This window comes from Saimiri boliviensis, chromosome 19 (assembly GCF_048565385.1).
Source record: "Saimiri boliviensis isolate mSaiBol1 chromosome 19, mSaiBol1.pri, whole genome shotgun sequence".
Taxonomy (NCBI): Eukaryota; Metazoa; Chordata; class Mammalia; order Primates; family Cebidae; genus Saimiri; species Saimiri boliviensis.
The window spans coordinates 23,681,204-23,695,250 of record NC_133467.1 but is presented as its reverse complement, the minus strand read 5'-3'; the positions used below and the strand labels follow the sequence as shown (position 1 = coordinate 23,695,250).

The 14,047-nt window shown below is 41.4% G+C and overlaps 1 protein-coding gene across 2 annotated transcripts in view; it reads right to left on the bottom strand.

The window, feature by feature from the left end:
- SELP (selectin P) overlaps nt 1–14,047 on the bottom strand; it is a 40,248-nt gene that overhangs the window by 22,150 nt on the left and 4,051 nt on the right. The window contains exons 2-8 of one of the 2 annotated variants that reach the window (XM_039459983.2): nt 10,502–10,592; nt 8,431–8,817; nt 5,692–5,799; nt 5,026–5,211; nt 4,313–4,498; nt 3,585–3,770; nt 1,662–1,847 (exon numbers count right to left, since the gene is read on the bottom strand). In XM_039459983.2, coding sequence (XP_039315917.1) covers nt 1,662–1,847; nt 3,585–3,770; nt 4,313–4,498; nt 5,026–5,211; nt 5,692–5,799; nt 8,431–8,817; nt 10,502–10,592 — 1,330 coding nt within the window. The remainder of the gene's footprint in view (nt 1–1,661; nt 1,848–3,584; nt 3,771–4,312; nt 4,499–5,025; nt 5,212–5,691; nt 5,800–8,430; nt 8,818–10,501; nt 10,593–14,047) is intronic. The other variant, XM_039459984.2, reaches the window with a different exon arrangement.

Sequence of the window (14,047 nt, the reverse complement as noted above, 5' to 3'; positions counted from 1 at the left end):
AGTGATAGTAATAGACAGCAATAATATTAAGGCTATGCATCAGATGCAGACCTTAAGCTCTGGAGTGAAAAACGCTCAGAAGGCCTGTGAAGGGAGTTACTGAGACCACATCTTTGGATACTTAAGAGAGTATCCAACTATCTTTTCTTGATTAGACATTTACCTTCCTGGAGACAAGAATTGCTTGAATAATTCCTTATGATCCCTTTTAAGTGTGTCAAAGAGTTCATTGCATCTTTTTCTCCCAGATGAAATATATAATACATTCCATAACTCAGACTAGGTCTCAACATCGTGGTGTACAGCCATATATTCCATTGCCTTTCTCTTCTTCTTCTTCTCTCTCTTTTTTTTTTTTAGCTTTTCAATTTTTTTATTACAGTAAAATTTACATAGCACAAAATTTAATTTACCATTTACCATGTCACCAATATTAAGTGTATAGCTCTGTGGTATTAAATACATTCATATTATTGTGCCACCATCACCATTATCCATCTCTTTTCATCATTTCAAACTGAAACTCAATATCTATTAAACCATGACTCCCTATATCCCTCTCCCTCAGCCCCAGCCCTTGGCAACCACCATTCTACTTTCTGTTTCTATGACTTTGATTACTCTAAGTTCCCCATATGAGTGAAACCATACAGTGTTTGTCCTTTTGAAATGCTTATTTCCCTTAGCATAATGTCTTCAAGCTCATTCATGTGTGTAGCATATGTCAGAATTTCTTTCCTTTTAAAGACTGAATAATATTGTAAGTATGTGGCATATTTTTTATGTATCCATTCATCCATTGATGGGCATTGAGGTTGCTTCCACATTTTAATGGCTGTGATTAATGCTGCTATGAACATGGTGCACAAATATCTCTTCAAGACCTGCTTTCAAACCACTGCCTCATTTTAAAACCAGGGTATACTTAGACCCAGGGGAGTCACATAAATTTCTCAGAGATCTCAGTAAATGCAAACACAAAATGCCAGTACTACACTTCTGGAACATGACTTGTGTGTGAGGTACCTCTTGTAAAAAAAATAACAATCCTAGTGAAACACACTGCTCCCACATGAGTGCCTTAGTATAAGAGCAAAATATTAGAAACCTACCATATTGAAAGAGGATCATTTTGTCAAATCAGACCACAGACATATGATTTATAAGGTAATATATCATCATCATCATTTTCCCTATAAAGCTCATAAGAGTTTTAAAGTTGCTTTTACACACATTAATGCACAGCTACTAGTGAGGCAGGTAGGTAAGGCAGATAGTAGTAGCCCCATTTTACAGAAGATACTGAGCCTCAGAAAGTCTAAAAGCTTAAAGACAGGAAGTGACAAGACTGAACTAAACACCTTGCCCATTACCCTTCCCTCATGCATGATGTCTTCCCCAAGTCCCATCTTCTTCATTCCAGTGTACCCTATACGTGTCCATCAGTGCATTTCTCACCTTGATTATACTATAGTGAACATGTGTCTAAGACTGGCTTCTCTCATCATATCATCTCATCCTTGGTCCCAAGTACAAAGGGCACAGCACATAGTAGGTTCTTAGTGAACATCTGATGAAGAAAGGCATGCAATGCTCAGGGCAGATGCTGATGCCTCTACTGAGCTGAGACACACAGAAAAACATTACCACTCTCACAGTACCTTGACAGACTGGGGCTGGCGCTGTCCACTGTCCCAAGTTATCACACCGAACTATGTCAGCCCCTCTCAGCATGAAACCTTCAGCACAGCGGAAGCTACAGTTGGTGTCATACTGAAACACTCTCAAGGACGAAGAGCAATCCATGCTTCCGTGGACAGGACTCTCCAGTGGCTTACACGAAATGGCTAAGTGGAAAAGATACCTTTTAGAGCCGGATAATGGAAGGTCCGGGTTCTTCCTCAGAAAAAATATCCTGGATGCTACACCTCTCCTATCCATATTGTCGATTTGTTCGGAACCCTAAATCCTTCATTTTCCAAAAGTGAGACTGCCTGGAACACCTTCCCATGCCCCTCTTTGCCTGACTCACCTTCACCTGCCCTTCAGGTCTTGGCTTAGACTGACCTTTCCTTAGGAAGCCCTCCCTTCCCACCTTAACTAAGGGTAGGGGCCCCTGCAATGGGCTCCCACAACCTCTGTTCTTGTACTGTTCATACGTGGTTGTCATCCTTCCCCATTATACCATGGTCTCCTCAAGGTTGGGCTCAGTCATTCATAGTTTTATTCCAGAGCTGAGCAGAGTGTTTTGTACATTGAAAGTGCTCGTTAAATACTGATATGACTTGTAAAATTGAATCTGGAAAGAGTATGTATAGGAAAATGCTGGACTTACAGGGAAAAAAGGCTGGGCTGATAGCTTATTGTTGACACTGTTACCTAATCCTATAAAATGATTCTGACCGGGCTTTGTCTCTAGAACACAGGATGTCATCCTAATCAGACTTCAAATGCCAAGTGAGTGCAGCCAAAGTGAGTTCCTGAGCACAATTAAGCCCTGAGTGACCCCAGTTCTGCTAAAGATTGGTTTCCTCATGTTCTTCCTCGATAAAGCATTTCATCTCCAGGCTAATCCCGAGGTTTTTCAGAGTGTAAAGACCACCTCTTTGCTCTGGGCTTTGACCTCTAGTTTTTACAGAATCAAGGCATTTAAGAACCAAAAATCCAGCTGGGTACAGTGACTTGTGCCTGTAATCCCAGCCCTTTGGGAGGCTGATGTGGGTGGATCACTTGAAGTTGGGAGTTTGAGACCAGCCTGGCCAAACATGGTGAAACCCTGGCCTCTATTAAAAATGCAAAACTTAGCCTGTAATCCCACGTACTAGGAAGGCTGAGGCAGGAGAATCGCTTGAACCTGGGAGACAGAGGTTGCAGTGAGCTGAGATCGTGCCACTGTAATTCAGCCTGGGCAACAGAGTGAGACTCTATCTCAAAAAAAAAAAAAATCCTCTAGTGCTTTTCTCTTACTTTATAAGCAAGAAAAGTAAGGTTCAGAAGTGTTAAGTGACTTCCCTAAAGTCTCATAGCTAGATAGTAGCAGGGTTGGGCTGTTATCTAGGTCTGGGAATTCACTAATCCACCTTATATTTCCTATTTTCCCATTACCACTGTCTGACTTATAAACCGAGGGTGGAAACAATTGCACAGAATTCAGTTTGGTGGTATTATGTAATTGCCTGGGATTGTATCACACACTCTTTTTCAGTGCAGTGTTCCTTTCTTTGTCAAAGACTACTCTCAAAGACTACATGGGGAATCACTCTCTTTAGCCACTGTCCCCAACTCCCTCTCAAGTACAGGACATGGCCCTATACCTCGGATATGTCAGTAGAGCAGAAGCTCTATGCTGGGTACTTTATACATGCTATTTGATTGTATGCTTTTTATGTACTTAATCCTCACAAGCACCTTGGAATTCTTAGCTCCATTTCACAGAGGAGAAAACCATGGTTACTGGAGGTTGACCAGCTTGCTCCAGTGCAAGAACTTAGAGGAGATCATGTTGGCACTGACAGCCCTTGGCTTCTCTACCATGACATGACTCTTTCTTGGACAAAATGGAGGTTGCTAACAAAAAATCCTACCCTCACAGGTTGGCAAGGGTGCAGACCACTGTCCAGAGCCAATGCAGTGGAGCGTGTCCAAGCCCCTCACTCTGTAGCCAGGTTGGCACTCAAATTTACAGCTGGAGCCATATGCAAAAGCAGCAAGTGGATGAACACAGTCCATGGTTCCTTCGCTGGGGGCTTCCAGGTGCTGACATTGCATAGCTGGAGAGAATAACCAAGGATAAAGAGAAAGGTACTGAGGAAGGAGAAAGCCACTGATGGAGAGCCATAGGGGACCACCTCTGAAATGGAGGTGAAGCTAGCAAGACGTAAAGGTCAAGAGACCCTAATGATGTTTGGCCAGACTTGGGTTACCAGTTCCCAGGGTGACCTGAGTCTGTTAGAAACAAAGCTTCCTCCAAGCTGTATTCTTAATGTCCTCTCTTCCCTATACTTCTATAAACCTGTCCCAATCCGTCTTCTAGTGTCCACTTATAGATGTAGAGGCTATCCTTTCTGATCTTATGTGGAAATTATGAATGAGGCCATTCTGAAACTGCCCGTTGGTTGTGAGTTTTGTGAAAGAAAGGAATTTTTTTCTTTTCCTATCACAGATATACCCAATCTAGCTAAATGGCAGGTAGAAAGAGAATTAAATTTTGGCAATGCAGGCCAGCTTCTCCATAAGCTGGTCAGTTTCATCTATGTGCTAAGTAAGGGCTGGATGTAATGGAAATTATATATCTCAGCTACCTGAAACTCACCTTTACACACTGGGGGTGGGGCTGTCCATACCCCTGAGGCTGTGCATTGCACCACTTCTGGTCCAACTAATGCAAATCCCTCTTCACAACCAAAGCTGCAGCTAGACTGATGCCGGAATTCTTTTGCAGAATGAAGGCAGGTCATGTTTCCTCGTTCAGGAATCTTCAGGGGTGGACACTGGACAGCTAAAAACAACCACAGAATAATAATGTGAGTCCTTGGACAACTTTTGTCCAGCACCTTGGAAGCCTTCAAATGCTACAGCAGTTACACCTTCCCAAAGTGGCAGGCAGGTTGATGCACTAGAATGGTTAAATCGTATTTTCAATAGCTGTTTGGAAAGATCCAGACACCCTCATTTTTCATTTAGAGAAGTTAGGTAAAATGATCAAATTCATAATACTTAACCTCTAAGTCCTCATCATTCCACTCTGTTTACTTTATAATTAATAAAGAAAAAGGGAGTCCCTTTGTAATGTTTTTGCCTGTGAATCAACAACTAAATTGACTAAGTCACTGTACTCATAAAACAATCCCATGGAAATTGAGATTAGTATTACTCTGGTTGACAGTTAACAGGGAAAACCAGAATTTTCCATCTAACATAATGGCCATTATTTCTCACATTTTTAAATAGAGAAAGTTCATTCCATCCTCTTCTCCCTGAAATTTCTAGTTGTCAGTGAGGATGAAAAGAATAAGGTCTACATACCTAAACACTGGGGGGGCTTATTCGTCCATGTTCCAGAAGCCAAGCATTCCAGCTTGCTGGGCCCGTTTACTTGGTACCCTTCTGTGCAGTGGAAGCTGCACTGTGAGTTAAAAGAGAAGTTTCCCAGAGGGTGGCTGCAGTTCATGAGCATGTGTTGAGGGAGCTCAGGTTCTCCACACTCTCTCACTGCAGGAGACAAAATAGTGAATTTTATTTTCAGTGTAAAATTAACAGCAATGTCAGGTTTGCTGAAAGCTGTAACTATTTTTGCAACCCTCTGAACTCTAATTTTCTAAATATCTAACCCAAGCTATCCATCTCTATTTGGTCTCTTTGTATTGGCAGCATCTTGGGAAATAGTCATTCTTTCACAAGTTTTTATTTCAAACAAGTAAAATTGGCATGAAAGTGTTCTGTTGGTTTCGCTTCCTTTTTCTCTTCCTTTCCCTTTTCTTTTTTGAAATGTATGAGTCAATGTTTTCTCCCAAGAATAAAACGTTTTAACCTAGAGTATGTGTCTAGGGACACGGACTGGAGGAGACAGATGATGGGGAGGCAGGGGTTGCTATCCTATTCTCACTGGAGAGCTTTCAATGTGATTTATTCACTTCTCGGTATCATCTCTAGCATAAAACCAAAACAAAATGAACAAAATAGAAGCCACACCATATTCACATTCTGGCCCGTAGAATCCAGGGTAACAGGAGCAGGTATAGTTCCCGATGGTCTCCAGGCACTCTCCCTGTTTGCTGCAGGACATGTCCTGGCACGAAGCTGCATAGATACGGAGGATCAGAGTCATTCACAGATGTGAAGAAAGGCTGAATTCTCATTTGACCACAGACTCATCCCCTCTCAGGTAGGACCGAGCTAGCCAGACAAACAGAGAACCACAGTGTCTTCTAGAAAGCCAACCTGTTCCCTGTGAAAAGCATTGTAGGGGCCAGCTGGAGTATTACATGGCTCTCATTTCATACTGCATTTAGTGTTTCCTAAGGAGGGTATTGCTGTGTGTGGACACAGAGGGACAAATGGAGCCATTGACAGATGTGTGGACAGAGAAACTCTATGTGGTACAAAATAGGTTGTGGTTTTCAAAACAAGCATTATTTTATTATGGAAGCTCCAGTGTCACACATTACAACATGGAGGCGGGGAACCAGACATGGGGCATGGGGTCACACAGGTATGATCTGAATCCTGGCCCTGCTGCCTGCTTGCAACAAATTTGGCTGTGGTCAAATGAGAAGTAATCTTAGGCAAGTTAATTCTCTAAGCTCAGCTTGTCCGGTGTTAGGGCCCAAACCTTTCACCTTTCATTGGCTTCAAATCTATAGCAAGAATCATACAGTGGAGAAGCAGAGGAGTCAAATGAGGTATTTAAGTCCTACTCTTGGTAAAAGGACGAACAATTTTATGAGGTGATGTTTCACGAGTCTAAATACACCAGACCAAGATAATGCCGACCGTGGCTGACCTGCTACCTCCTCCTCACCAAGACAGTGCCACTCTGGTGATAAAATAGAGGAGGGCCAGGGTGTCCTTCCTGCAAGAAAGTATTTGAGGGTATATGCGCTTGGCAAGAATTAGTATTAAAATTGATACTTTGAAAGCACTGATATTATTTTTATTAATGAGGTCACTGTTGGGGGCGAGGTCTGTGGCTGAACTGTTTTCTGGTAGTTATTTCCTCTGCCTTAAGCCATGTCCACATGCTGGTTCACTTGGAAGTACATTACAAAAGGATATCCATATGTCATGTAAATATGCTGTGCTAAATGATCTCGATGGTTCCTCTCAATTCTGATATACTGAAATTCTATAAACCATGCAAGGTTCTGCAGGAAGAAGTTCCTGTGGCAGCCAGTGAATTTGGTGAAGCTGCGCAGAGACACTGGGAAGGGTTCAAATAAAGAGAAGATGTAGGAGACAATAGCAGCTACATAGATGCAGGTTTGGTCTATATCCTCTTCACCTTGCTCCCTGACCTTAACCCCACCAATGCCTTCATGCCTGATGGTAGCAACACCTGCCTGCCCTATGTTCTTGGATAACACAAATGTTTCCCCAATTATAGCTTCCTTGGGATCTCAGAACTCTAAGGAAAAAGGAGACAATGTTCTTCATTCTATCCCATTTCAGGGTTTCCTCAATAGACAGGTTAGCAATTGGTTGGTTCCCTTGGATCTCCAAGAAGATGCTTTATTCATGATGACTTAATGAATACATCTTTTTTGATAGTCTGCTCTGAGGTCTAATAAATCCTGAAATGTGGAGAATTATTCAACAATCAAACTTAATTCCTTATTACAGTACACATATCTATTTCTCATCTCCCATGGATAATTGATGCTTCTCTATATCCTTTACATCTTAGATGGCAAAATGCCAATCAATGGTAGTGGCTGCCTAGGGTACTACATTGGTGGAGATAAAACCCTTCTGTGTTCAGGTGAAGTTGTATTACTTAGTGATGTCTACCATTATTGTGGGGTAGAGGAGTGGCATCATTTATGACAATAATTTTCAATCTCTTTTCTGTCTTGCAATTTTTTGGGTAAGATTATTGAGGAAGACTGTCTTGTAGAAATATGTCTTGAAGGTTGGGTGAGAAGGGGAAGTAGTGGCATATTGAAACAACTAGCGGCAGTCAAGGTAATCTGATAAGAAATCATTCTAGGGAGGCATAGCCCAGAAAGGGTAGAGAGCTGACTGCGAGAGCAGTAGTGTAAGCTAATATCCCAGTAATGTCCATCCAGGTCCATGAATATACAGTTATTTATTTATTTATTTATAAATGCATTATTTATAAAATAGATCTGATTATATGACAATGCATGCATGGATATGTTTTCCCTCAGCTAGGAGGCTTGGGGAGAAGAGGGAAAATGTAGAAGGCTTACTTTATGCTATGTATTCTGTACCATCCATGTACTGTTGAGGGCTGCTTCTGAGGGAGAGGTGTTTAAAATCTAAAGAATTCTGAATATGTGTGGCAGATGATTTACCAAAGCTTCAGAGTACTTAGAACCTTCCTGCTCAGGGCAGTCCATACCATCCTTAGGCACAGTGTTCATGTGCTATGAAGGACAGGACAGGCCCCTCTAGATAGGGAAGCAACATCAGAAAGAAGGAATCAGCTCTGACACAGGCTCATGACTAGAGGAAGAACAAGCTTTCGTGAATGTCTGCTTACTCTGGAACTGGGAAAGTTGAGAATTAAAATACACTCAGAGTAGTTCACCTTCAATTCCTTCTTCCCATTTCCTGCCCACTCCCCACTACTATTCTCCCACCAAAGTTCAGTGCATCTGAAGATATATTGTTGATTACAGGCTTGAGCCACTGCGCCCAGCCCACGTTTTCTTTTTAAACAGAAACGGTTCAAAGTAGAGAAGGCCCTACCTGTGTAACACAACGCGCGCTTCTTCTTCAAGCAATGCTCATCATTCCACTTGCCGGGGGCTGACGGACTCTTGATGTAGATCTCCACGCAGTCCTCGTTGTTCCTTTTGTTGTTAGGCTCATTCACAGCCCAGTTCTCTGCCTCGGCAGTGAGAGCCTTTTTGGTTCCCACCCAGGTCCACGTCTTATTGCTCTTTCGGATCCCAATCCAGTAATAGGAGCTGTAGTATGGTAGGACCTCATTGAGGTAAGCAATTTCATTTTTATTCTGGATGGCCACTAAGTCTGTGTAGCGATTCTGGCAATATTTACGGGAAATATTCCATGAGTATGCTTTTGTGCTGTAATGATAAGTCCATGCTGCCACTTCTTTCTGGTTTGTTAGTTCTAGGGCAAAGGAGAGCGAGTGCCAGGTTAGCAACCCTTACCAAAAGGAGGTGATCCCGAGTATGCTTCTGCATAGTCAGATGAGTTTCCGACCAGAAGGTGAATACCCAAAACTCGACTAGTTTATATCTAATGTAGCTGTTTGAAGGAAAAGGGGTGGTTTCCACCTTTCAGTTAAAAGTGGACATGAAGTCACAGGAAAATATCGTCTTCTAAGTATCCTTGATGTTAAAGATTTGGAATCATAAGATATCAGAGTTGGGAGGTACCCTGGAAGTCATCTAATTCACTCCTTTTTTTTTTTTGAATAAAAGAAGGAGACATATTAAGTCATTTGCCCAAACTCAGATTAAACGACATGTAGAATGTCTTAAGGGCAGGCTCCACCTCTTCACGTGGAAAATAATATGCTTTATGATCTGGAGCCTACCAGTTGGTTCAGCCTCATCGCCCACCATATTTCAAAACAGAATTTATACTTCCTTGAATTTGCACATGCTCTTCCCACTGTCCTGGCTGTCCTATCCTCTTATGTCTGGTAGACTTTACTCTCCCTGTTCTCCATGGCTTTCCCAGGTGGAGCCTGTGTTCCTTCCCTCATCCCTGTCTGCGTTGCCCTCATTGTCACGTATGGTAATGTCTGTTTCTTTGATACAGTCTACAGCTGCCAGGTTGTAAATCTCTGATGGTGTTCTCTTTTTAGCTTTGGATCTTTAGCACAGAGCCTAGAGTTTAGCACTTACTAGGCCGTCAATTAATACTTGCTGAATGAGTGAAACACAGCAGGTGTGTGACAGAGCCAAGGTGGGAAATCAGATATCCTGATCTGCAATCATACTCATTCCATTTCTCTTGGCTATTTCTCTTTCATTAACCTCTATTTTCTCCATATCTGCATACTCACTTATTAAGATAGGGCTCAGAACAGCCCTTCTCTACAAGTGTTTGTGATACCAAATGAAATAAACAATGTGTCCTTCAGAAGTATAAAGGTACTACGGTACTGCTATCATAGCCTGTGGGAGTTCACCGGGGGCAGGAGAGGCCAGTTCCCACATGAAGAGGTGTACAAAGCAAGCAATCAGGCCTGGAAATGGGCTTCTTTCCTGTTTATTTAAAGGCTTCTTTCTACTCAACTCTCTCCTCTGCTACCGGCATGAGAATTAGTCACACTTGTACCTCCCTTGCTGACATTTCCAGGGCATTGTTTTGCCTTAAAGACTTTATTCTGATACAGCCAGGGCTGCATTATTACTTTCATAGACTTTATGCAACTTTGCCTATGTAGGCTTTTTCCTCCATGCTAACATATTCAAAATTCTATTTTGCAACTGCACTGGTAAAAAGATGAATATATCGCTATGTATTAAAACATTTTTTTTTACTTCAAAGAAAGTAATTATAAAAGAAATTCAAACATGTTGGTGGGTCCCTAAAAATTTTGTGGGTCTGTGTTTACTGTGCCTAATGGATAAATTGGTTCTGGATATATCATTTTAAATTCTTTCCTATGCACTTTCTATCAGTATTATGGTGTTGGGTACATTTTTCTTCCAGTAGTCTGGACTTGGACAGTTTTCCCATGTCTCAAACCAACTGGCTACAGTCCTTAAAATTCTTGCACATAGCTCTGGGCTATACTCTAATTACTTAGGGCTAAGTGAAAAGTTAGCATAAAGTTTACCAGAGATCAGGGCACTGAAGCAAAGGAGCTGGGCAATTCCAAAGACCACTCTCAGGGATCTCTGGTACAAGATGGCTTTTTGGCAGCTGGCCTGAAACAAGAAGAGAATACTTTCTTTTAGTATCCACATGCCACCAACGTGGCCAAAAATAATTCTAGTTAATAATCATTTGGTTGAAGTACAATTGTGCCAGTTTTCACTGGACGGGTGGTTCAAGCCCTCTGCTTCCTTCTTGCTTCTCATTGCCTTGCTTCTAAGTTCTACCCTGGATGAACACTGCAGCAAGGCTGGAGACAGAGTTCATTTCTTCATTCATTCAACAAATATTTGTTGAGTACTTTGCACCACCAATATTTTTATTTGAAGATACATTTTAATGTGTATGGAAGAAAGCTAAACACATTAATATGGCTGTCATTATTATTATAAAACAATATCTTTTTAAGAAGTGGTATGTCATACCCAAGAATAATAGGAAGTCACATGACAACTTCCTGACCCACATAAATATTGTCTAACCTATACTTGGAGGTACAGAGTTGTCAGGCTAACTCAATCAGAAAGAAAAACATTTTAACACATAGAGACTTATGGTTTTAGAAAATTAAAATTTTATATTACATTTTTATTTTGCAAAGAAGTATAATAATCAAGAAAATACTTAAGCTTAAAATGTATTGTCTTAGGTCAAAATACTATAGAAGTAGGGTAGAAATAAGTATTAAAAAAGAGAAAGTGAATAATATAAAATTTATTACTGTTAAGAGCTTGCTTGTGGCCTTTTAAGTGATGAGGATCGCAGATGATGCTAGTACTTTATTCCCTTGGAAAAACGTTAAGAAATTATATAACAATTTTATTTTTAAAGCCTAATTTTTGTAATAGATTAGAAAATCCAATCTTTTTTTGCTTTTAAAATTTAAGATAAAAAAATTTTAGTTTTTCATTTTAAAAGATGTAAGAGGTAACATCGTGTTCCAGGATATTTTTAGAGTTGTAGGAACAAAAATATTGCTGCAGAAGAACACAACTATGTAGGCTTCATCAAGGGAACCCCGATGCTTGCCCTTGAACCTGTGCTCTGTTTCTACGCAGGCAGATTGGAGGAGGAGTGCAACGATTTTAAAGTTAATGGTACTTTTCCTGTGGAAGTGGTTTTCCCCCTGCACAGAGTATCTCTAGGGGTTTCTCTGGCTTTGGGCCCAGCTCACAAAGGTGTGTGGAGGAGTGAGTAGGTGAGGCTCTGGCCTCCCATCACAGTGGTCAACTCTACCACTGTTTCCCATTTTGACTTGTTTGTTTAAACTTTTAAATAAGATTTGGTTTAAACAAAGTTTCCAAAAAGAGATGTTTTCCATTTTAACCTGTTTGTTTAAACCTTTAAATAAAATTTCTTTTAAGGAAAATTTCCTCACCAACTCTACCACACAAGACAAACCAGAGAAAGTGTGAGAGAGAGAGAGAGAGAGAGAGATAACTGGTTTTAAACACTTTAAGGTTTTAGAGGATTGGTACAGTGCTTTTGGTGAAGGCATAAAACATCTAACAAAAATGCAAGTCAATGTGCATCCCTGCTTGAAACTGACATACTTTTCTGTTTCTTTTCATCACCAAATACCAAGAGTCGCCTCTTACAGGCTATTTAAGAGCGGAAGGAGACCGTAAAGGTCACTTCCAAGCCAACTCAGCATTTATCTGGTGTTCTGCAGTAGGTCTTCCAGACCATGAATGCCTAAGATGGGGCAGCCACCACTCCCCACCACTGAGACTCAGTGGGTATAAATGATTTGCCCAAGCTTGCTCACCTGACTGTGCATAGGGCTAACCCAGTAATTCTTATTCTTCCAGGGCTTATGAATTTTGAAAATCTGATAAAAGCCATGGTAAGACTTCTTTAAAACAAATGCATACTTGCAGTATTTTAGATAATCTCAGATGGTTCACGACCTACTAATTCTGTCCATGTTTAATGGAGCCCAAGTTCAAATCTCTATGTTAACTGTAAGAACTTTGTGTGGAGGTATGGAGAATGGATGACGCTTTAAAAATCTTTGAGTAACAATTTTCCTCTGAAAACTGCCTGGGGTGGGCAAGCCTCACACCCGCTCCTACTCTGCATTATAGGCTTCAAGATGCTGCTGGATGTAGGATGCTGAAGAGCTAAGGACTCTGTCCTGTGTTACTAAGCAAGTTAAGTGCTAAAACAAGAGGAAATTTATTCCTCTCTAGAAGCATGCACACGCTCTGCTGGTCTTTAATGTTCTCTGGAAGCCTGGTTCAACTGGAAGTTGCTGGGAAGGAGTCCGAGACTAGGTCATTAGAATAACATCCTGTGCCTGTGTAAGCCTTCATTAAGTACCATGATTATCTTTAATTTTACTTTCTAAAGAAGTAGGCTGGGTACAGTGGCTCATGCCTGTAATCCCAGAGCTTTGGGAGGCCGAGGTGGGCAGATCATTTGAGGTCAGGAGTTCGAGACCAGCCTGGCCAATGTGGTACAACCTTGTCTCTACTTAAAATACAAAAATTAGCCAGGTATGGTGGTGCATGTCTGTAGTCCCAGCTACTTGGGAGGCTGAGGCAGGAAAATTGCTTGAACCCAGGAGGCGGAGGTTACAGTGAGCCAAGATTGTGCCACTGCACTCCAGCCTTGGTGACAGAGTAAGACTCTTTCTCAAAAAAATAAAATAAAAAACCAAAAAATTAACAATGATTATAATGATTGCAGGGTAAAGAGAGAATCAGAGAGAAAATGAAAGGAGCAAATGTATTGCTTTGACCTAACTTTTCACAGAAGGAAGTACCAGAGGCTAGTAGGTGTCCCATGACTTGCCATGTTTCAGGTGGCTTACAAAGTTAGCAAGAATAGTGCTACAGCAAGGAGATCCTGTTCTCCTTGCCTGCATTGTAGACCACAGCTTTGTGCTTTTAGAAAGGCAGAATCAATGTCCCTCCCTTGACCCTTTGTCCTCCTGCCCACATCTGCCTGATTTCTCTCCTTCCTCTGTAGCTAAACTTTCTTAACTTCCTTGCCTCCCTTTTACTCTCCAGCCCACTGCCCCACACCCTATCAAAGTGTTCCTGCAAACTTCTTTGCTGACATCCTTATTACCAAACCAAATGAAGTCTTTCCACCCTTATCTTCCTTGATCTTTCTGTAGCAATAAATACCACTGACTACTTCTTTTTGCCTAAAATGCTTCCCTTAGCTCTTCTGTTGTTTTTATGCTCTAATGTTTGAGAAACTTTCTGAGTCTTCCTCTGAATCTACCTCAATCCTCTGTCTTCCCTTGCAGAGGTAAGGGTTTCTCTAGGTTCCCCCTCCATGACCCTATTCTCTTCTCATTCTTCTGCTTTATTGGGCTTCCTTATGGTCATCTGTTTCAAATGTCCTGTAATCAGCATCTCCATTCCTGAGTATTCTCTTGAGCGGGAGGTCCACAACTTAAATGCACAACAAACATGTGAGCATACAGCTGGAAGAAGCTATTGACAGAAGCTTCTCAAGGTCGAGGACTATGACTTACTCAGGTCTGAATCCCCAG